Source organism: Osmerus eperlanus, chromosome 1 (assembly GCF_963692335.1).
Source record: "Osmerus eperlanus chromosome 1, fOsmEpe2.1, whole genome shotgun sequence".
NCBI lineage: Eukaryota > Metazoa > Chordata > Actinopteri > Osmeriformes > Osmeridae > Osmerus > Osmerus eperlanus.
Window position 1 is genome coordinate 12,275,225 of NC_085018.1, and position 21,310 is coordinate 12,296,534.

At 45.3% G+C, this 21,310-nt stretch overlaps 2 protein-coding genes across 7 annotated transcripts in view; one reads left to right on the top strand and one right to left on the bottom strand.

Moving 5' to 3' along the window:
* Window positions 1-11,747, bottom strand: part of LOC134019551 (AMP deaminase 2-like) — a 31,793-nt gene extending 20,046 nt beyond the window's left edge. For 2 of the 6 annotated variants that reach the window (XM_062460530.1, XM_062460514.1), the window contains exons 1-2: window positions 8,774-9,236; window positions 8,029-8,642 (exon numbers count right to left, since the gene is read on the bottom strand). In XM_062460530.1, the coding sequence (XP_062316514.1) occupies window positions 8,029-8,509 (481 nt within the window). In that variant the 5' untranslated portion in view covers window positions 8,510-8,642; window positions 8,774-9,236. Of the gene's footprint in view, window positions 1-8,028; window positions 8,668-8,773; window positions 9,240-9,823; window positions 10,098-11,326; window positions 11,447-11,680 lie in introns of those variants that run through there. The other 4 variants (XM_062460545.1, XM_062460538.1, XM_062460552.1 and 1 more) reach the window with 4 other exon arrangements.
* Window positions 11,748-13,679: 1,932 nt separating this feature from the next.
* LOC134019638 (guanine nucleotide-binding protein G(t) subunit alpha-2-like) lies at window positions 13,680-20,738 on the top strand. Its single transcript, XM_062460570.1, has 9 exons — window positions 13,680-14,021; window positions 17,531-17,573; window positions 18,057-18,198; window positions 18,350-18,507; window positions 18,610-18,738; window positions 18,897-19,026; window positions 19,296-19,449; window positions 19,561-19,767; window positions 19,862-20,738. The coding sequence occupies exons 1-8, from the start codon at window positions 13,904-13,906 to the stop codon at window positions 19,749-19,751; spliced, it is 1,065 nt and encodes a 354-aa protein (XP_062316554.1). The 5' UTR covers window positions 13,680-13,903; the 3' UTR covers window positions 19,752-19,767; window positions 19,862-20,738.
* The last annotated feature ends 572 nt before the right edge of the window (window positions 20,739-21,310 follow it).

Below are 21,310 nucleotides of genomic sequence, written 5' to 3' on the forward strand. Positions count from 1 at the left end.
GGCTTCTGTGTGTAGCAGTTCTGACTGAGTGTGTGAGTGTAGAGGTGTGTTTGTGTGTGGGTTGGCGTGGGGGGGGGGGGGGGGCGGCTTCTTTCATCTGTCACTTGGACCTGGATCACTCCTTTACACCTGCTGCAGGTGTCATGGAAAGGTAGAAAGGAGGAACTATCGGTCAAACACACACACACACGCACGCACGCACACGCACACACACACCCACACACACACACACACACACACACACAGACTGACCCTCCTTTCTCCGCAGACAGACAGGCAGACACCAGCAGACACACCACAGCTAAACTGCTCTTCCCAGCAGGTCATTATGTTGTGGGAACAGAAAGAGCAGGTGTAAGCAGCAGCTTCACAGAGCTCTCGGCCGCATCTCTCCAGGCTGTTGCTGGCGGGCTTGACTGGCCTTTCTAAAATTCACAGTTTGGAATCCTCCTCGACTTGAAAACTGTTTTCGGTTTCGGCAAGTTACTATGGCGACTCAAATGTGGGTCAAGACTTTGACAGCACAGTGAGGCTTCCCATAGATCCGTGTTGAGGGGCTCTTTTGACAAACTTGCCATGCTCAGCCCAGTTGCAAAACTCTTGTGAGACTATGAGGTCTTACCCCAGCAGTTTGTGAGACCCTAGACCAGAAAAACCTCATTCTAACAAAGCCAGATGTTTGACAGGGGAAAAAAATGGAAGGAAAGTTGACCTAGATACAGACACAATACACACGTACACACAGACACACATAAAACCTTGAGTTTTGCTCTCTTCAACTTTTCCCACGATGCCCTCCAATGCACATGACAGTGGTTGAGTCCTATTAGAACTGTGAAGGGGTAAGATAGAGATCCCTCTCTCTCTCTCTCTCTCTCTCTCTCTCTCTCTCTCTCTCTCTCTCTCTCTCTCTCTCTCTCTCTCTCACACACACACACACACACACCCGAGCCCTTTCGGACCGGAGCTGTACCCACTTATATATAGGATGACAAGCCAGTCTATGGAAACGGTCATGTTCCGTGTGGATGCTGTGTAAAGCGAGGATCAACACACGACACTGTACTGTAGAGATGTTAGCCTACATCAGCGCGACTTCACGAGCCTCACAGACTTCCTTTGTCATCTGTTGGACGGGACTGCATGGACAGGGAAAGGCACAAACATGGCAAGGCAACAGGCAGTGAGTTGATCGAACTGTTAAACGGTAGCGGTGAATACGTCGGCTATCAGGGATTAGGAGAAGGAGGCAAAGAGGGAGAGAACGAGTAGAGGAGGGACATAAAGGGGAAGTGAGAATACAAAGGGGGGAAAGGAAACAACAGAAACGGGCTTTGGCGAAGAAAAGAGTACGAGAGTGACAGACCAGGACGAGACAGCGCAGCAGATAGAGAGACAAAGAGAGAGCAAGAGAGAGAGAGAGAGAGAGAGAGAGAGAGAGAGAGAGAGAGAGAGCGAGAGCGAGATAGAGATTTGAGTTTCTAAGATGGGTTTTCTTGACACTGATTGATAAGCCAGCAGAAACAAAAACAGATAAGCAGTTGCGCAGAGCTGTGGTGGCAGCAGGTGAGACAGGCCTATGAAATATTCACAAGGAAGCTCCTCTCCACACATTATCTGTGAGCAGTGTCATCTTCCAAGAAGACTCCTTAAACGCTAGGGTTGTCTGATATCCTTTTCCGTTCTTGAGAGGAAGATCTGGGAGACTCCGGAGCATTCTGGAACATCTACTGTATTATCAGGGCTGTGGTCTAGGAGGTATCATGTTGAGTTTGAAGTGCTAACAGCGGGATTCCCCTATAGCTGCTAGGAAACCAGAGCAAGCTGACAGCTCTACTTGTTAGACCGGTCAAAATGAAGGAGAAAACGTGAAACGTTTTAATAAGCCCTTTGGTAAGTCACAAATGGCAAACTGTTACAAGCGGGGGAAAAGTCCAGTACAGGCTTGTTTTTAACCCCCAAGCCCTTTCATACCAGAATAGGCCATGTACATTATCTTAAGACATACAGTATCAACTTACCAGACACAATATTCTATAGATGTACACTCTTAGACATGAGGGTTCCAAAAAGGTTCTTCTTGAAGGGCTGAGGTTCTAACCAGAACCATTTGCTTCTGAAAAAAAACATTTTTTTGAAGAGACAAGTTCTTCAAGGGTTCTTTGTAAGACTAAGTTACATTAGGAATCCTTTTCATCCGAAGAATCCTTTTTGAAGAAAGAGTTCTTCAAAGATTGCTGAAAGCACTGGGGTTCTCACCCTCAAATATTCAAATGTTTACCCATGTTTCAAATAGCATTTTTAAATGAAATAATTATGTTGATAAAATGTAACAACGACTGTTATAATGATGGCTGACCACAATATGCAATGCATGGGATTCATTTGTTTTGGGTGGGGTTCTAGATGATGTTGGTGGAACCCCTCAACATTTGGGTGTTGACTGAAAAACAACTATTTGATTATGCCAATAAAGGTTCAGTATTCTCAAGAGAAAGCCAACTTCAGACATACTGGTTGTGAAGGTATTTCTGTATCTCTCTGGGAGCCGGGCTCAGAGTGGCTTCTCAAAACAGCTAGTATTCCCTGTGCTTTCTGACTGTCACACCTCAGCCTACACACAGCAAAACACTTGCACACACACACACACACACACAAACACACACACACACTGCAGGTCCCCCCCTCTATCTCCCCTCAGGCTGCTCCCTCCACTTTAAAACACGCTACACGGTTAGCATACATGTCGTTGTGACTTCACCAGCCTCACTCGCTTTGCAATCTGTTGGGTGGAATTGCATGGCGAGGGAAAGGCACTAAACATGCACATGGCAAGGCTCCAGGCAGTGAGTTGCTCCGAAGTAACAGTGGACCCGTACGCTGCCCGGGCCTGGCGGAGGAAGAGGAGGGCCCTCCTCTCCTGTCTGCCTGTCAACCCGGCTCTCCTCGTATCGGAACATAGCTAAGTGGAAACGTAGTGTCACTTTGCACCTACTGTCAGTCACAACAACACCCCCCCCCCCACACACACACCCCTGCCCCTCCTGTGAACACGGAGTGTGCCTCAGTCACCTAGAAGTTAACATGTCCACAGTCCTCCTTCCCCTGGAGGGCGGAGCGCTCAGATCAAAGAGACAAGCTGTAAACACCTTCACCAGAGGTGGTGTCCCGTGACCTCCGCCGCTGTCACACCCACCCATGCACACACACACAGACACAGACGCACGCACACACAGACGCACGGCTTTCTCCTGTGATGGATGGTGTTTATAGGGAAGCTCTGTCTCCTTGGTCACGGTGGGAACTGATTTAGAGGGTGCGTTAAGCTGGCATAGACTTGCCAGCACACACACACACACACACACGGGAAGGAAGGTAATTATCATTCCAAAACACATCAATGTTTCTATTAGATACTGAGAGAGGCCATGGCTGATATATGACCCTGACCACAGCTGCCCTTGTAGGAATGTTCAGTTTACCCAGCGAGGAGGCCTAGGAACAGTAAACTATGATATTCCACACCTGTGTGAGTAGGCTGTGTGTGTGACCGTGTGTGTGACCGTGTGTGTGACCGTGTGTGTGTGTGAGAGAGAGAGAGAGAGACACAGAGAATGAGGTGGTAAGGAATGATCCGTAAAGGTGTGTGAGTATGTGTGCTGCTACAAGTCAGCTTTATCACATGGACAACCCGTAGACCAGTTCTGTCGGAGGGGATTTGCCCACTGTCAATCAAAGATCACAGAACCCAACTACCTGCTGACAGAGATTTAGAGACAGTCAAATGAATGGGATTAGACTGAAATGAATCCTCATCAGTCCCCATTGCTACAGCCCAGGATGGGGCGGGCAGCATGCTTAACTGTACCGCAGCCATGAAATATAACCCATCATCAACATGCTCACAAATATTGTCTGTCAGCCTGCATTGCGTCTCCCCAGTTGGACGGAGATTCCTTTTCAAATGGCCATCCCTGCTGTGTTGAGCCTGGTTGTGTGTGTGTGTTGTGTGTATATTGCGTGTGAGCATGTGTTTAGTGCGTGTGCGCCTGTAGGTGGATTATTTGCCGTTAACTACAAAGGCTGAAGGTGGAGGCTCTCCCGGCTATCTGGTTACCCCCGGCAACAATCCCACCTGCCACAGTTGTTAGTCGTTAGCCATCGGGGGGCTCTGTTATTGGGTCACCCAGAATCCCCTGTTCCTGTTATAACCATCCAGGAAGACACTATTCACTTTACCCCGACAGCCACTATTCCTAGTAAGTGAGAGCCCTGGAATTTTCCATCTGAACTTTGGAACATACAGAGGTTTTAGTCGGCTGTTTAAAAAAGACAGGGTGAGGTAACGCAGTACTGTACTTTTTACTGAGCAAAGTGTCTCCTCTAGTGGGCAAAAGAGAGAACTGCAGCTGCTGGCCTTCACACCCGAGCCCTGGCAGAGGAATGGCATGGAACAGAAAACACCTGGACTAAGCCCCCAGCAGGTTTGGGATGACAGGGTCATTAGTGGGAGAGAAGATCCTTTTTCCATCGCCAGCTTCAGTTACATAACCATTCTACTCTCTATGCAATCTGGGTGTAATGAGTACGATGGATGTCCTACCTTGTCTGTGGATGCAACTGCCGACAGCACTGTCCCAACTGTGAGTTCAGTGTACTTTGTCAGTATTAACGCGACAAAACAGCCTGTTACAAACTAGAGCACAAACTAGAACTGCTCCTGTCTACCGGTTCCTCTCTGTGGCAATGTGAGTCAGTACTGTACGACACATTACCAAAAGGTCACACACAGAGTGCACACCCACCTACACGCACACACACACACACCCACCCACACACACCCACACACACACACACACACACACACACACACACACACACACACACACACACACACACACACACACACACACACACACACACACACATACCCACTCTAGGGCCAAAGGGCCAGGCCGTAAGCTCCATGGGAAAGGGGCCCCTCCTACAGTATCCAGGACGACCTCAGGTTCCTGTCACCCACTGAGATAGCAGAGATATGGGAGAGGGGCCCCGCCCTCCACACAGTACAAAGTCTGTCTGCTGACAGAGCCACAGTCCTGTTCCTCTATCGCCTGCGACAGCACGCTACCCGGAGGCAGCTTCGAGAGACTGGGACAGAAGGGGGCCAGCCCGGGGCTGGGTCAGAGAGGATGATGAGCAAGCATATTATCAGGAACACACCTTGTGACCTGACTAGGGGATATCAGAGCTCTAATGGAAAACAGATAGAGTAAAAGGGGTTCACCTTTGAGCCGCAGCGTTTTTTGAGCGATTGCTCTGAGCGTTTTTTGTCATTTGCAGCTACTCTGCTGCAAATGACATTAGGCCCAGATTAAAAAGACCTTTTCCCTTCATCCCTCTGTTCTTTCAACAGCCTGTCTGTTTGACAGGGACATGCAAACGACATAGAAAACAGCTCAGGCCAAAGTCATTCGACTATTCCTACCGTTGAATATGACTGAATCCTGTCATACAGACGGGTGGTTCGAAGCGTATTCCGAGAGGAAGCAGCCGTGAAGCGGAGGTGCGACCGCTTCACCATGCCAGCCTGCACAGGGACGTACATCCTAGTACACAAGGGCTTCCCCTCCATCCCTCTGGGCGACAGAAGAGCTCCTATAAATCACAGCATATCTGGCATATATGCAGCAGAGGAGACGATCCCCTCTCCTCCTGTGGTCTGGTGCTGCCCGGGGGTGAGGAGAGCTGCCTCAACTGTGGCTGTGCTACCAACTCCCAACCGGCACTAGCCCCCGGTACACACTGGTGGAAGAGGGGAAGCAGGAAACCAGGCCCCAGAGGGTACCACCAGGGTAGAGGCTCAGCTACCAAAAGAAAAATAATAATAGAAGATAATAATAATAATAAAATGGAGATGTCCCCATTGCACAGCATGCATTCTCCACTACTTTCAGTTATCCACTCCACAACCACTCCACGCTCTGCGGCACGTACTTAACACCCCAGCGGTCATCTGACATTTGGAATCGTTGGAGGTGCTGTGTGTGTGTATATGTGTGTGCGTCCATCTTTTTGAAAAGCCACATGCCAAAACTGGCGTTATGCAATGTTATTACATCACCTGGGTCATTATTTTTCTTTTTCTTCAAAAGGCCCAGTTTGGCCGTGTCACCTCCTTCTCCCTCACAGCCATGGCAGTGCAGCATGGCAGCTCCCTTCCCCCACCTCACGTTTTCAGCTGTGGGCTCAGCCGAGCATCTAATTGAGGGGACTTCAATGACTGCACTGGAGGAGAGAGAGCTCTAAGTTATTTATTACTGCAGCAGAGGGCCAAAGAGAGAGAGCAAGAGAAAGAGAGAGATATGCACAGGCTGCCTCAGTACACATACTACCACAGCCTCGGTCTATGAGCTATTCTCTCTCACTCTCTCTCGCTCTCTCTCACTTTCTCTCTCTGTGATCTGCTGCTTTCCACCCTGTGTCCCGTCATCCAACATTCATGCAGTTCAGCTGTGTGATGCTGCACTCTGGACGCTGGGCTCTGGTCACCAGGCCGTCACTACTGTAACCACTGTGTGTGTGTTCCGACACCAGGCCGTCACTACTGTCAGAGGCAGAGAAGTTGGACAGCTGTGGCTGTCACTTGGTACTCAAACCTTACATTCTCTTCTGGATCAACAACGTGAATTGAATTGAACTGAAACAAAACAGACTGGGGAAAACAGGATGCTTCCATTTCTAATAAGTACGTACTAGGCTACACCGTTTGTCAGACTAACAGCTCAGTAGGCAGCACAATTCAAATTGGCATTGACTCAAGCATAGTGCTAATTACTGTCTGTAACCAGGAAGGGCAGTAAGGAGAAGGGCCACTAGCTCAGTTAGTAACCAGACTCTGCATGCTGTGTGCTGCATTGATTCTCTCATGGAGGATATTGATGTTTCCTGAATATGGCTTCACTATGCTAACAGTGCCAGTATGAGCTGCACCGGTACTGCACCTGCTAGTGAAGCTACTCAAGGAGACCTCCCAGTGACATTCTGTTTGAGGAGCGTGGAACCGAATATGCCCGATTCCCATGAAGAAGACTGTCTCTTCCTATGTAAACCTGAAGCCGTAGACTGATAAACTATTACAACAGTTGTTGTTACCCCATGTAGAATGTAGAATCCCCACCAGCCAGCTAAGATAACAGGCATTGTGACGGTGAGGGGCGAGTGATTGGGAACACGAGGGGCCCCCCTGCAAAAACACCACAGTCCCACCGTCATCACATGACAATAGTTGGCGCTGGCCAAAAACAATTCACAAAACAATGTGGCCATTCATATTAATATCAAAACTTACGACTCTTCCGGAACATTTGAAAAACATATTATAGACAACTGTGCTAATACGCGGCCAGAAAATGAGCTATTTCACCAGGACCTTATGGTTTCAGCGTTGCTCGCAACTTAGCACCTTCACTGCAAGCATAACCTCTCCATCACAAGATGCTGGCTTCATCATCAGCATGCAGCCCTGCACTCCTCAACGGAGAGGCAAGGAGACACAGGCACCCTGCATTATTCAGTCACATTATTACCCCACACTGCTCCTCCAGCCCGTCCTAGCACCACGGACAAGACGGCAGTTAGAAAATCCAATGTACACTTAAGCAGCATAATGGTTTACTGTAGTGGATTTTAAAGAGGAATAAATGTGTTTTTTGTGTGAGAAATGCTAGTGAGAAATGCTATGTTACACAACCCCCCAGGTGCATCAAAGGGTGGAAACCCTAACCCCGACAGTCATTAAATCTGTAACAACATTGTCGCAAGACTTAATATAACATCCTTCCTTTTTTTAAATTCTTTTCCTCCATCTACAGTTCCTTCACATTTTTCTGTACCAAGAAGAATCTGTTCATTCCATCATCTCAGCATCCACACGCGATTCCTCTCCTCCCCATCCCACTCCTCCCTTTCCCCTCACTGGGGTAACCCCCATCCCCCTCCTCCCAGCACCCCCACCCTTCCACTCACCAGGGCTAGTGGTGCTCTGCAGGCTCCCCCTCTTGCGTAGCGGGGAACTGGGCTTGGGCTTCCCCCTGCCTTCGCCTGCGGTGGTGGTGGAGGAGGAGGAGGACATCGTGCTGCCTGTGCTCCTACGACGGCCGGAGCAGAGTGACTCAGAGGTGCAGAAAAGCCGGCAGAGGCAGAGAGAAGCAGCTGGTCTGATGACAGCGCTAAGAGAGATGCTCCCAGCAGCGGGACTGTGGCTGCAGTGGGGTGGCAGGGCCCGGGGTGGGCCTGTGGAGGAAGTCCCTCTGCAGGGCTGCTGGCTCAGGCCCCTCCCCCTCCCCAGGTCACAGGCAGGCAGGCTGCGTGGTGGTGGGACTCCTGACAGCCCAGGACCCTCCCCTGTCACGCTGGGCCGCGTCTTCCACGGTTGCCCCAGCAACCGCGGAACGAGGGCCCGCGAGCCAATCCGGAGCCGGGTGAGGACGGAGGAGGAGGAGGGCATTGCAGTCCAGAGTCTGCAACCAGCAAGACAGCCGGCAGAGGCTTGCTAGGAGATCCCACAGCACTTCAGGCTGGCCACGGACGAACACAGAGCTGATTAGGCCACGACGGACGGATCAAACCTTCCCACTCGCCTTCAAATAGAAACCAATAACAGAAATCAAAGACGCAAGATGGAGGACGCAGCTACGAGCCACGAGAAATGGAGAAAAACGGACAGAGTTTGCCGTGGAGAAGTGTAGCTCCCAGCAGACAAGTCACTTACCCCCAACTGCCTTTATGGAAAACCTCTCTGAGGGGAGACAGGCAGGCAGGCAGGTCCGGCCAGTGTTAAGAGGGGTGGATGAAATTCTCAATGGCTGACATTACAGCTTATAAATAAGGTGTGACATCGCTGCAAAAAGCCAGATATCCCTGCAGGCTGGCTCACGATGCTCTCCATGTTCCAACTTCCTCTCATGTCAAAACTCTGATTTCATCTGGTGCCAGATCCCAGCCCAGTGAGCTGACCTATAAGCAATTAGTCTCACCTAGGACAGCCCTGCTGTGCCAGAGCATAGGCTAACCCCCGGGACCTTTCATCAGTCACGTCTGCCACACGTTTCCAGCTGGGAACAAGAAGGCGTAACTTGGCAACATGGGGAAATGATGCCGGGTAACTGCTTTTGAGAAGTTTAGAAGTTGAGCATTGAGTAAGTAATGCCAAATTGACAGTGTGTCTGCTGTGATTAAGCTACATCGCTGCCACGTTCCTGGAATATAAGCTCAGGCCTACTACCAAAGCTACATAGATACAAATGAAACCTCTACTGTCTTTTACAGTGTAAACAAATGTTTTGGTGGATTGCACTGTAGTGACTTCAATGAACGTCTCCTTGAGAGGTTCTAGGAGAACTGCGAAAAAAGATCCCCATCTAGTGGTAAGAAGTCGTTAGTTTACCAAAGACCAGCCGTTCTTCAGAAAGTGCACTCGCGTTCATCATGACTAAAACATGATCACGCTGTTGATGCGATTTGTTCGACTTTAGCCTAATAGCCTAATTCATAAACAGAACGTCAAAGCAATCAAATCAAGACTTCATGTTACTCTCACTGTTCTGCCTCTGTTAACAGAGCGTGTACACTGTAGCCTACAACTAGCCTACAGGATGTCTGCAACATTCCAATAAATCTGACCCAGTTCTTTGAGCAAACCCCCCCCCCCCCAACCCCCCTCCCCGAGGTGTAGCACAGCTAGAAAACAAAGGACTACTTTTTTCAGAGAGAAAAAGCGCACCAATCCCCCCCGAACCCAGACCGTACATCCATGCCTTACCCAGAGGTGGAAGGGACAGTTGAGATGAGACTGTCCTTCAGCTGGCTGCTCGTTCTGCTTCTGTTTACGTCCCTACTGGTCAAGCTTTTGGCTTGCCTGCCTGCTCAACCTTTCACTAAACAACAGACTCCTGTACTGTAGACTGATGACTGGTTCTGAGAAAGCTCTGAGTTGCTGGCAGAGACAAGCCACAAACCCAAAACGTTCACTTACGCCCCCAGCAACCTCTGCCAGCTCCACACACCTTGTATGGTCATACTTCACAAACTTCATCAATATAAAATGACCCAAGGGCAACTACTTACCCCCGCTTCCCCAAAAGAAGTTAGAAGGACAGGCTACTTATTATCCTTTTATGGAGATAGCTAAATTATATATATCAGCCTTGAGATGATCAGATGACACACAAACACAAAGACACAAAATGTCAGCTAAGGATTTCACCATCTGCCTGGAAAGATTTGGGCTACCTTTCAATGTTACACTGTTGTTTTTCAACGTGTGTTTCTGCTACTGGGGTCAATAACAAAACAACACATGTAATCTAAAACACAGTTTTGTTGTCAGTAAAGCGTCGCACGCCAAAAATCTTGAACTGTAGCTGTAGACGGAAGTAGTTCATAGGGCTGACAAGAGTTCTATTATGTCACTATTATGTTATTTATAGTCATTTGAATGTAGTCTTTATTGGACTAATCAAAAGTGGTTTGTGGTATTGCTGAACATCACAATTTTCGCGAAACTTTTTAGAAAACGTTATTAAGACTGCATAACCATACTCATAGGCGATTCTATGTTTCAAAACTGGTGGTGCAAAGTGTAGGGATTTATTTTTGCTTACGAAAACATGCTCAAAATGAATACTAAATCTTAACATTTCAAATTAATCATTAGAGTACAACAAACCATGATAAAACAAACAACTCTGACATCACTTAAACATTTTCTAAAAACATGTAATCGTTTTTTTTTTTACATTAATTTGAAAATGTATATGTTTTCATCCCAACAGTAGGGGATGCACCCGCAGTAAAATCGCCTATGACCATACCGAAAGTAGCAGTGACAACTATTTAACTGGCGAATGTTATCTATCATTTATCATAATATATGTTTTTACTTAATTAAAATGCCTTAAACATTAAATAAATACTTTGTGTGCCAACTAACTTACTATTTATTATTTTCTGTTTACATAATTTCGATTTGCCAACAAGTGGATGCTGTATGGCAGCAGACTATCCACCTCGCACCAAGTGTCAACAACTTGACGCACAGAATTTACCATACGCTTCACTTTTGGATAGTTGACAACACAAAAAACATTTTTTTCAAGAAGATAGTTTACCAGTGCCTCCTCTGTGGGGTTTTATGGGTTAATGTAATGTTAGCTAACTGTTACCATGTGTAAGCCCGAGATTAACTGGACTGCCTAGTTAAAGTTCACTTCAAGTGGCGAAACAACAAAGCTAACTCAGTTAGCTAGCTGTGCTGTCAACTTACCTCCTGCCATTGTTGATGATGATCCAAGACTCAGAGATGAGTTGAAGATGGCTCGCGGGTGACCGTTCAAAATAATAGTGATCCTTGACGTCTTGACCGTAAAACGTTTATAATGCAAGCCTGTCAAAACAGTTAAAAATATTTAGCTACAATAGCCAGCTACCTCGCTTATAACGTAACCTGAAAACAGTGAATTTTACTGAAAAAGTGCAGCTGTGAAATATTCAAAAAATGTTAGCTATAGCTACTAGTTGTAAACTAATACTAGGATCTTATGAACATACAACATAGCATTAACCAGCGAATGACTTCAAATATAGCACTAGTATATGCAAACAATGAGCTTGATGTCACCTTAGTATAACATTTGTCACGGGACGAATTTGTAAACAGAGAGGCCAGATAAGGGAACTTCTGTGATCAGTTATGATGACGTATATACACAAATTGCAGGGGGAGATAAGTGTAACAAGATATTTAAAGGGGCCGTTATAGTGATACGCTGGTGTTATGCAAATAGTGGGTATACATTAAGTAATACCAGTCAACATAACTTTAACGGGGAGGTTCTCAAGCTAGGCATGTGACCATGTGACAACTGTACAGAGACTGCTTCATGCCTGCAGAACTCAAAATACTCACATTAGAAAGAACATAGGTCTACACTTATTAAAATAAATACATCCGTTTTTTGTCTCCATTTCAAGGATCAGAGTGGACTCTAATCTCTCGAGTGAACAGAGAGGGTGGAGCTATGATGACACAATGTGGAATCACATCATAGTCCTCCCGTTCCCTGCTTTGCTAGCACCTCGACCCACACTCCCCACATTCACTTTACAAGTGTCTGTCTCACAGTAAGGGGCCATCTGCCGGCCTAAGCCGTGGCCCAAGATTTAACAGAGTCCCCTTGTTAATCTTGTCAACAGATCAGTGGTACCAGGCCAGCAGGAAGCAGCAGGAAGGAAGGAGGCAAGCTTGAGGGGTCAGAATTAGAAAGGGACTACGCAACTGGGATGCTCAGATTATCTCTCTGCATTACCAGAGTCTATTACACTGCGAGGCCCTATCCAGGGGGGAGGAGGGGTCCTATTTTTACCGCTACCCACATCTTTCCATAATATCAAACAATATCTACATTTACATTTAGTCATTTGTTAAACACCGCTAAACACCCAACCTCTTCATCTGCTCTCTCTCTCTCTCTGTGTGTGTGTCTGCATCTGGCTCGATGTTTTCAGATACAATAATGAACAGGAGACTTATTAAGCCACATTCTTCCTGCTGTTTATGCAATGTTCCTGCTGTAGAACTAAAAGCATGTGCAGCATGTATGTAGCTTGTTTCAAACCAGAATGACCTTTGTAACTAAAGCCTGGTAAAAGCAGACTGGGAGGTCAGTGTTATGTAAAAAGCCATCAAATGACATCAAAAGTTAGTCATGACTAGATAATTTGTGAACCCTTCTCTTTGAAACTCTACAAAGAACAGAAACACTCTTAAGCTGCAGTCACAGAGGGTTTTACTTCGTCAAATATAAATTCTTAACTGTGTTATAGACAATTGGAGATAAAGATTAACCCCTCAAGACTGCTGTGTACAGTATGTTTGTTTGCTGACCTACTCTGTCTTCATTCAGGCATTTGGGCCACCTGTTTTTATTGCCTGATGTTGTTTTATTGTCTTCTCTGGTGTGTGAAAGACAAGTGAGAAGAAGTTTGACCCTGATTATTAAGGCAGGCAGTAAAAATCATGATGGTAGAAGCCACAAAGGCAGCACCATCTGCTCTGATCTGGTGTCACTTTCCGTTCCAGGAACCAAGCCTTGATGCCAGTTAAGCTGTCCATCCTTGAGCAGTCCAGCAACAAAGTCAAGGTTCCAAAGAAATGCCCCACAAATAAACATGGCCTTCCTCAGGTAAAAAATATAATTACGGGCTGTCTTCCAAATTATGAAAGTGAAATACAAAACTATTGATACTTCAAAAAAGCATAATGACTTGTCTTTGTAGTGTGCTGGGGCGGAGCTATTGCTATTTTCACATTCTCTTCTTGGCCCTTCCTTGGTATTACCTGTGAGACATCAAATTGTGGTAAAAAAAAGGGTAAAGCATATATGTTTAAATGTCCAACACTTGTATCATTAATCCCTCCCTCTCCCTTTAAGCCCTGTGGTATTTTGCCTGTCTTACCCTTCACTTTTGTCCTTTTGCCTCAGGCTAATAGGATATAATGGTCTCCATGGGAACGCCAGAAAAAGCCCTACCCAATCCCAACCTGATGGCAAGATGTCAGGTTTAACGTGGGGGAATTAGGGAGGGGAGAAAAGCTGACACCGGAGAGAAGACACTGTCCCTTAGTCCCTGAGCAGACACTGTCTGACTGCTTGCCAGTATACATCTCCCAAGCTTTTCTCCACCATCTACCAACTGAGACAAATACCCCTACCCCCACCTCTGCCGATTTCTGTGCCTATCTCTCGTGCACGCTTTAGACGCCGGGAACGGCCGGCCAACTTTTGTACCGCATAGGACCTTGATTTGAGGGAGAAAGGAAGACCCACCCCTACATTTCACAATGGGAAGCGGAGCAAGTGCCGAAGACAAGGAATTAGCCAAGAAGTCCAAGGAGCTGGAGAAGCAGCTGCAGGAGGATGCAGACAAGGAGTCCAAAACGGTCAAGCTGCTGCTGCTGGGTAAGGAAGTGCGGGGCTCGTCTGGACAGGAAGTATGGGGCTCTCCAGAATGTGGAAGTGGGACTGCTGACATGGAAGGTCTTCCACTGGTGGAAACCAGAAATGGGACCAGCTGGCCTTCTGTCGAGGCACATGTATTTCAGGCTTATTCTTGCACGAGTGTTATTGTAAGAGCTTGGTTAGATTCATCTCCTCATGGAAGAAATGTGATTATTGCAGGAAAAGGTGAAGGCTAGTAACTTTCAACAAAAGAATGTTTTAATTTAACGGAAAACTTAGTACTCATCCAACTGTAGTTTTCCAAGGTCATTCGTTGATTATATAATACGGGGAAGCAAATAATTTTTCAGTTACATTTAAAGTCATCCTTGGTTATTACACACATTGAATCAGGTTTTTTTCTGAAGCGCCTCATTCGTATTGTGCCCGAACTGTGCTCTCCTTGATCACATGAACTGACTGGGATTTGAAAGGTCTGGGATACAAATATGAATGGCGATCAAGGGGAGACTCCCCTCCCACCCCCTAGATTAAACTACATCAGTGCATGTTTGACATCTGACTAAACTCATGAGCTAATTGGTACCAAGGCAACAATATTTTCCATACCTTATCTGGTGGACAATATAACACAATGGGATATCCCCATTGTAAAAAGGGTCATTATGATCTCCTGCCGTATCAATGCTCTGTGTTGGCACATCGTTTATTTAAGTTGTGTTTAATTGTGAACATATTTGCGACTTGGCCTTTTACAGTAGCCAGAATGCTAACATAAGAACATCATGTTGAAAAGGGCGTTAACATTCAGGGAGATAAGCCAAAGCTTCACAGCTCCTCCAACCTTGAGGATGAGATGATAAATCAGTCACATATAAGGAACAGGAATGTTCCCAGTCAGGGTTTAGGTATTTCATGCTAGAATACAATTCATATGAGAAAGTGTTTCATTCCAGTGGGCTCTGATAATAGCCTTTTCTATTGTAGTTCACAATGTCTTACACAAATGTGTGGTGTGAATTCAATGCTTGACAGCAAGTGTCATTATCTTTGGATGGTAATTGGCTCTTGGGTTGAAGACATTGATGAAGTTTCAACAAGCTTAACAGTGGAGTTGCTGACTTCTAGATACTCTGAATGCCCATTAAGGAACTTAGAAAGGAATCTAATTACTGTTTGGCCTTATGGGGATTAGTGGGGCTTTACTTTGTCATGACACAAAAGTCAAGTGTATTTGACTACCTCTAGATATAGTAGATATGAACATAACCTTTGCTATTTGTTTGTGCCGGAGAAAATGATATATCCTACATCCATGAAGTCTCATAAAAAATGGCGTTGCAATTCAGGGGTAGGATTTTGTCAGCTTTTCCCACAGGATCACGGTAACCCTATTATACGTTCCTTCCTGCTACTTAAGAGTCCCTGTGCTAATTTCTCTGACATCATGTTACATCATTGCTCCTGCCTGGCCAATAGCTTAAACTTTGTCCATCAGGTGCAAAGGACATGAAACCAATACAAGGAAGTAATTATTATCGAAGGTAATGGGTCAAATAGTAATGCCTCCATGTACGGCAGTCTCGGTAGAAATGCTTTTCTGCTGGACTTTCTACATGCACTATTTGTATGTTGCTTTGGATAAAAGCATCTGCCAAATGAATCAAATGTAAATGTAGTACCTTGAAATAAGAAAATGAACTATGATGACAGGAGCCATTGAAGTTAACTATCTAAAATACCAGGATCAACTACAGAGGCTTTGGATTGATCACAAACCTCAGTTACAAACTATTAAAGAAATGAACATACATTTGGATTAAGGGCATGAAAGAGTTTCAGGTTCCTACTAGCATACAGCTGCAACATCAAGCTCCACACCACAAGTATGTAAAGATTGTGGCTTCCTCTAGATTATCAAGACTTTGAAGACAGCTAGAAATATAAAAGGTCTGGTCACAGCAGATTGACATGCTGAAGTAGTTTGACCCACATCGTCAGCTGGACTAATAGGATAGAGCTGTAGCTTTACAGAGTTTGGTTAGCACGGTCTGGTTTGGTTAACTATAAATTACTTGCAATTAATTACTCAATTGAATCCGTGGTTGGCCCAAATGGCAGGTCTTATTGGTATCTGAGCGACCTTGTACTATTTGTATGACCTTGTGATGGAGGCCATAGTTATCAGTTTATGACGGATTGTAGCTTTATTCTGTGTTCCACCAATTCCATGTAACATTTTAACAGCTGATATACCAGTTAGCAAGCTTCTTAGTACTGTTCAATACTGCCCTCTTATGGTTCTGAGCTGAAAAACATTGCATGCTTACTCAAAGATCTTTCAGAACAGTCCTTGCTGACCTTGGGAATTGTAATGAGTTAGAGTATGAGATAAGAAGAGAATTGGGTCTGGCAAAGATGACGTTGTGGGAGAGAAGGATACCAGATCAATTGTAACTTAATATCACTTCCACTGGCGAGGCTTTTAATAGCAAAGTGCAATTTCTATTTCAAAGTCTTTAGTGGACTCATCCATTTCATTATGCTGGGATGATTGTAATTTGCCATTTCATCACATACATGTGTAAATGAGCAGACAATTCCTTTCTCTCATCAAGAAATATGATTTTACAAGTAGCTATACCCACAGGATAATGCATGAACAGTGGTCTTAAGAACGACCCATCCAGAAGCAGGCAGTGTTCTACCTAGGTATAAGTAATAGACAGCAGGACTGAAAAAGACACAGTTGGAAAATCTCCTGTATTGGATAGATCACACACATGACGTCTTCACTTCTTTGCCGATCCCCTGAGAGGCTTTTTGAACCCCAGTCCTCCTTATAGGAGGCCTCTCAAATCTCTACTTTTAGCCCTGAGCTGATCAGGTCACTGACCTTAGCTAAACCACTCCGACAGATTTGAAGCACATAAGCTGTAAACCTACCACAGGCCCAAATCAAAACATGGCTTCTAGTTAGCCCCTCTCAGGGTAGAAAGAAAGTCATGTGACGTGGTAATTATTTAGCGTGGTTTTGGTGCAAGGCTGAGGGGGCGTACCTCTTTGAGTCATACTTTTGCCTTTCCTAGAAACTGTCTAACAACTAGTTCATGCAGTCAAAGTTACATGCATTTGTGCTGAGTAGTGTCTGTGGGGACAGGGGTTTTCAGTAGAGGTCGGACGGTGGAAAGTCAGGTACATTTAGTACAAGAACATTGTACTAAATGTACATTTGACAAGAATAAGAAAGGATATCGGAAAGCCTGATGTGTATGTCAGGAGCCGTTAACGTACAGCAAACTGGACCGCACTTCTGTATCCGGTCCATTTCTGACTGTCATACTCATACATTTTCTGTGTTGCAATCAGAATAGGGACTGCTACTGGCCTATGCTATACTGTACAACATGAATGTAGAATCCATGTGAAGAATCCCTGTGATTCTGAGAGAGAAGAATCTGAGTTGGTGGTGAAGCAGTTGTTATCCCGTCCCTCTTTTGTTCAAACAGGTGCTGGTGAGTCTGGAAAGAGCACGATTGTTAAGCAGATGAAGTGAGTATGACAACGCAAACGCCTGTAATCTGTCTTCCTTCCACAGTCGTGTGCTCAAACAACCATGCCCTTATGACCCTAAGTGGGACTCACTGGGCGTGTACCAGGGTGGAGTGTGATAATGGGAGATAGAAAGATGGCTCAATAACATGTGGTTTGTCGATGGGGAATGGTGAGGTGAAAGGCCAGCAAGAATCCACCTTGTTACTAAAATATGTACTTTTTTGTTTTACTCACACAGTTTGATTGTCAATGTTTGCCTCACAGAATTAGGTGGATTGCGGGTAGAGCTCTGGCCAGAAGGCCTGGTGGATATGATGTTTGAGCTGTTTTGAAACATATATTACTACATGGACAGTTGGGTGGCTAAAGTGACTGAATCAGAATGACTTTGTCCGGTAATCCCTAGAGTCCCTAGCCAGTGTTTAACATCTCATGTTAAACCCAACCACTTATCTCATCTCTCTCCTCTGTATCGGGCAGGATTCTCCATCAAGGAGGTTATACCAAAGAAGAACAACTGGAGTTCAGGGCGATCATCTTTGGCAATATCCTGCAGTCTGCTCTGGCCATCATCAGAGGCATGGAGATGCTGACGATTGACTTTGGAGCGCCTGCTGGAGCGGTGAGTCAGCAGGGTCATGGACCCTCCCAGCAGGAACTCATAGACACAAAGCAATGGCTTCATCACATGAATAATATACTGTATGTGAATATAACTTGGTATTGGAATGACTATCGATGTGTGGTCAATTGGCGGATGCCTTCCTCTGCAGGAAGACGCTCAGAAGCTCCAGAATCTGTCAGACTCCATCGAGGAAGGCACCATGCCCCCCGAGTTGGCTGACGTCATCAAGAGATTGTGGAAAGATACTGGTGTTCAGGCCTGCTTCGAGAGGGCTGCTGAATACCAGTTGAACGACTCTGCATCTTAGTGAGTTAAAGCCAAGGCCAGCACCATGCTTGTGTCATTGTCTATGTGTTCATATTGCTCGTGCGGTGAGGCGAGTCTGCTAAGTGTGACTTCTCCCGGCAGCTACCTCCAGGAGTTGGACAGAATCACAAAGTCTGACTACCTGCCAAACGAACAGGATGTGCTGCGTTCTCGAGTCAAGACCACTGGTATCATTGAGGAGCAGTTTGCCTGCAAAGAGCTGCACTTCAGGTACATGAAGAAGCCAGCCACTAACATTACACTGTCCGGTCATATACATATGAATCGTTATATATACATATGAACCTACTATTACAAGCATCACATGCATCTTATGTCATTGGTCTTCAAAAGAATTGCCTCTGTCATCTTCCTCTCCCCCCTGGCAGGATGTTCGATGTGGGAGGACAGAGATCCGAGAGGAAGAAGTGGATCCATTGTTTCGAGGGTGTGACCTGCATCATCTTCTGTGGAGCCCTGAGTGCTTATGACATGGTGCTGGTGGAGGACGATGAAGTGGTAGGTTTGGTCCAGCAGGGTCCACACTCCTTAGGTGCTTCGCACTTCATGTAGACAGCTTGAAGGCCGACAATGGGGAAAACAGCACAGAACTTGAACCCCAGTCCAAACTTGAACCGGTCTCTTGGGACATGAACATGTGTTGAAACCCAGAGGTATGAGAGAGCCACAGCCCAGTTGACTGCTGAGCTCTGTAATGGGGAGGGGGTCCCTGGTGTGAGCAGGTCTGGGATGAAGTTCATTCTCCTTCTGGGTCTTCCTCTCCACAGAACCGTATGCACGAAAGTCTGCACTTGTTCAACAGTATCTGCAATCACAGATTCTTTGCCACCACATCCATTGTACTCTTCCTCAACAAGAAAGATCTCTTTGAGGAGAAGATCAAGAAAGTCCACCTCAGTATCTGCTTCCCAGACTATGATGGTAAGTCTTGAACTATACAGGTGTACACACATCTTTTACTATCACCTTTGGCAGGATCACAAAGGCATTGATAAATTCCCACTCTGATTTTTCTGCCTTCCATGCGATAAGGTTGCAACTCTTATGACGATGCCGCCACCTACATCAAGTCGCAGTTTGAGGAGCTGAACATGAAAAAGGGTGTGAAAGAGATCTACTCCCACCTGACCTGTGCCACAGACACAAAGAACGTGGAGATTGTGTTTGGTGCCGTGACAGACATCATCATTAAAGAGAACCTGAAAGACTGTGGTCTGTTCTAAGAAGCTTGACGTGGAGGTGGGTTGTATTTCTGTGTCTAGATAACTGCTTCTGGATGGCTTGAATTGCTTTCCGTAATTTGACCTGAATCGCTTTCCATACTTCCTTGCAGATTTCCTTCTCCTCTCTTCCCATCACTTGGATTCCTGGACCCTGCGCTTTAGGAACAGCAGGCTCAGTCACCTATTGGTTGTGTTTTATGATGTCATAAGACTGTTAAAACCTTTAATTTCTAAACTGTCTACTGTCCCATTCCTTCCTCACTACCTCCAGACACCCTAAATGATCCGTTAGAAAAGCCCCCAGTAGGATACACAGTCCCCGGCCAAACCTGAAGGGAGTTGGCAAGCATATCCAACCAATCGAGCTAAGAGGGCTACACCTGCTGGACACAATGTGGATGATGACCTTTAGAGGGAAATATGGAGAAAGAAAATGACAGCAGATGGAGAATAGGCTGTCTGCTATGGTTAGTATCTTAGATATCCTGGCTTATTTCTGGCTTTGTTCATTTGTATTGAAGAGTTTCCAAAGCTGCCAATGGACTGGACTGCTACACGTATAAAAGGAAACATTTTGAGAAGGTCCAGTGTATTCACCAGGCTCAGACATTGCTCTTGCCCCATAATTTTTTGATGTTTTTATCTAGTAAAAAAAGTATCTCAAATGTTGTTGGTTTAAATCGGCTGACTGTTTGCACCTGGTGTAATGCAGTTGATAATTTTTCTTAGCTAATTTGAATATGTAAGTTCAAATAGCCAGGCCTACACTGGACTTAAAGAAAATGTTCACTGCACACATTAGACATTTATTTTGTAAATACAAAGACAGAATAGCGGACCTAATCTCCTAATGCTCAACTACTGACAAGTCTATCATCAGTGGCACATTTAGCAATGTACTATTTCATTTTGACAAACTTGTACAGTAACTATACGTCTTGTCTCGTGAAAAATTAAACATTCTGAATAAATATATAGTGAAACTGTTTTTCCCCTGTGTATTCTGTCTACTAATCACTGAGTTGTGATACAACTTTGTCCCATATTGCATGTTGTGCTTCAACAAGAAATGTTCTGAAAGTTTTATTTTAAAAAGGAACATTCATGGTGTTTAATATATTACACACATTTGAAATGTCCTGATGGTAAATTAGTAAACTTCAGAAGGATAAAACTGTCTTCAAAAAACAAGTATTCAATAAGGCCACAATCTTCAGCAAAATGGTCATCTCTATACATAATAATTACATACAAAGACGATACCAGGAAAATAGGCAACACTCCGGGATTCGAGGCATCAGTATACATAATTTAAAGCTGAACAATACCATGCTTTTGTTTCCCCAGCTATCATCCATCCTAAATAGTCATGATATATACACAGTAGTAAAAAATAATCACATTTCATGAAAGAAAAATATATTCTGAACACTGAAAGAGTGCTTTGTTTGCAAATAAAGCGTGTTTCTGTACTTTTGGTGATAGAAGTATTAACCTATTACAAACCTATTATTCTAAAATGTTTCTAAACACAGTATTAGAATTACTTCTGGATTTTT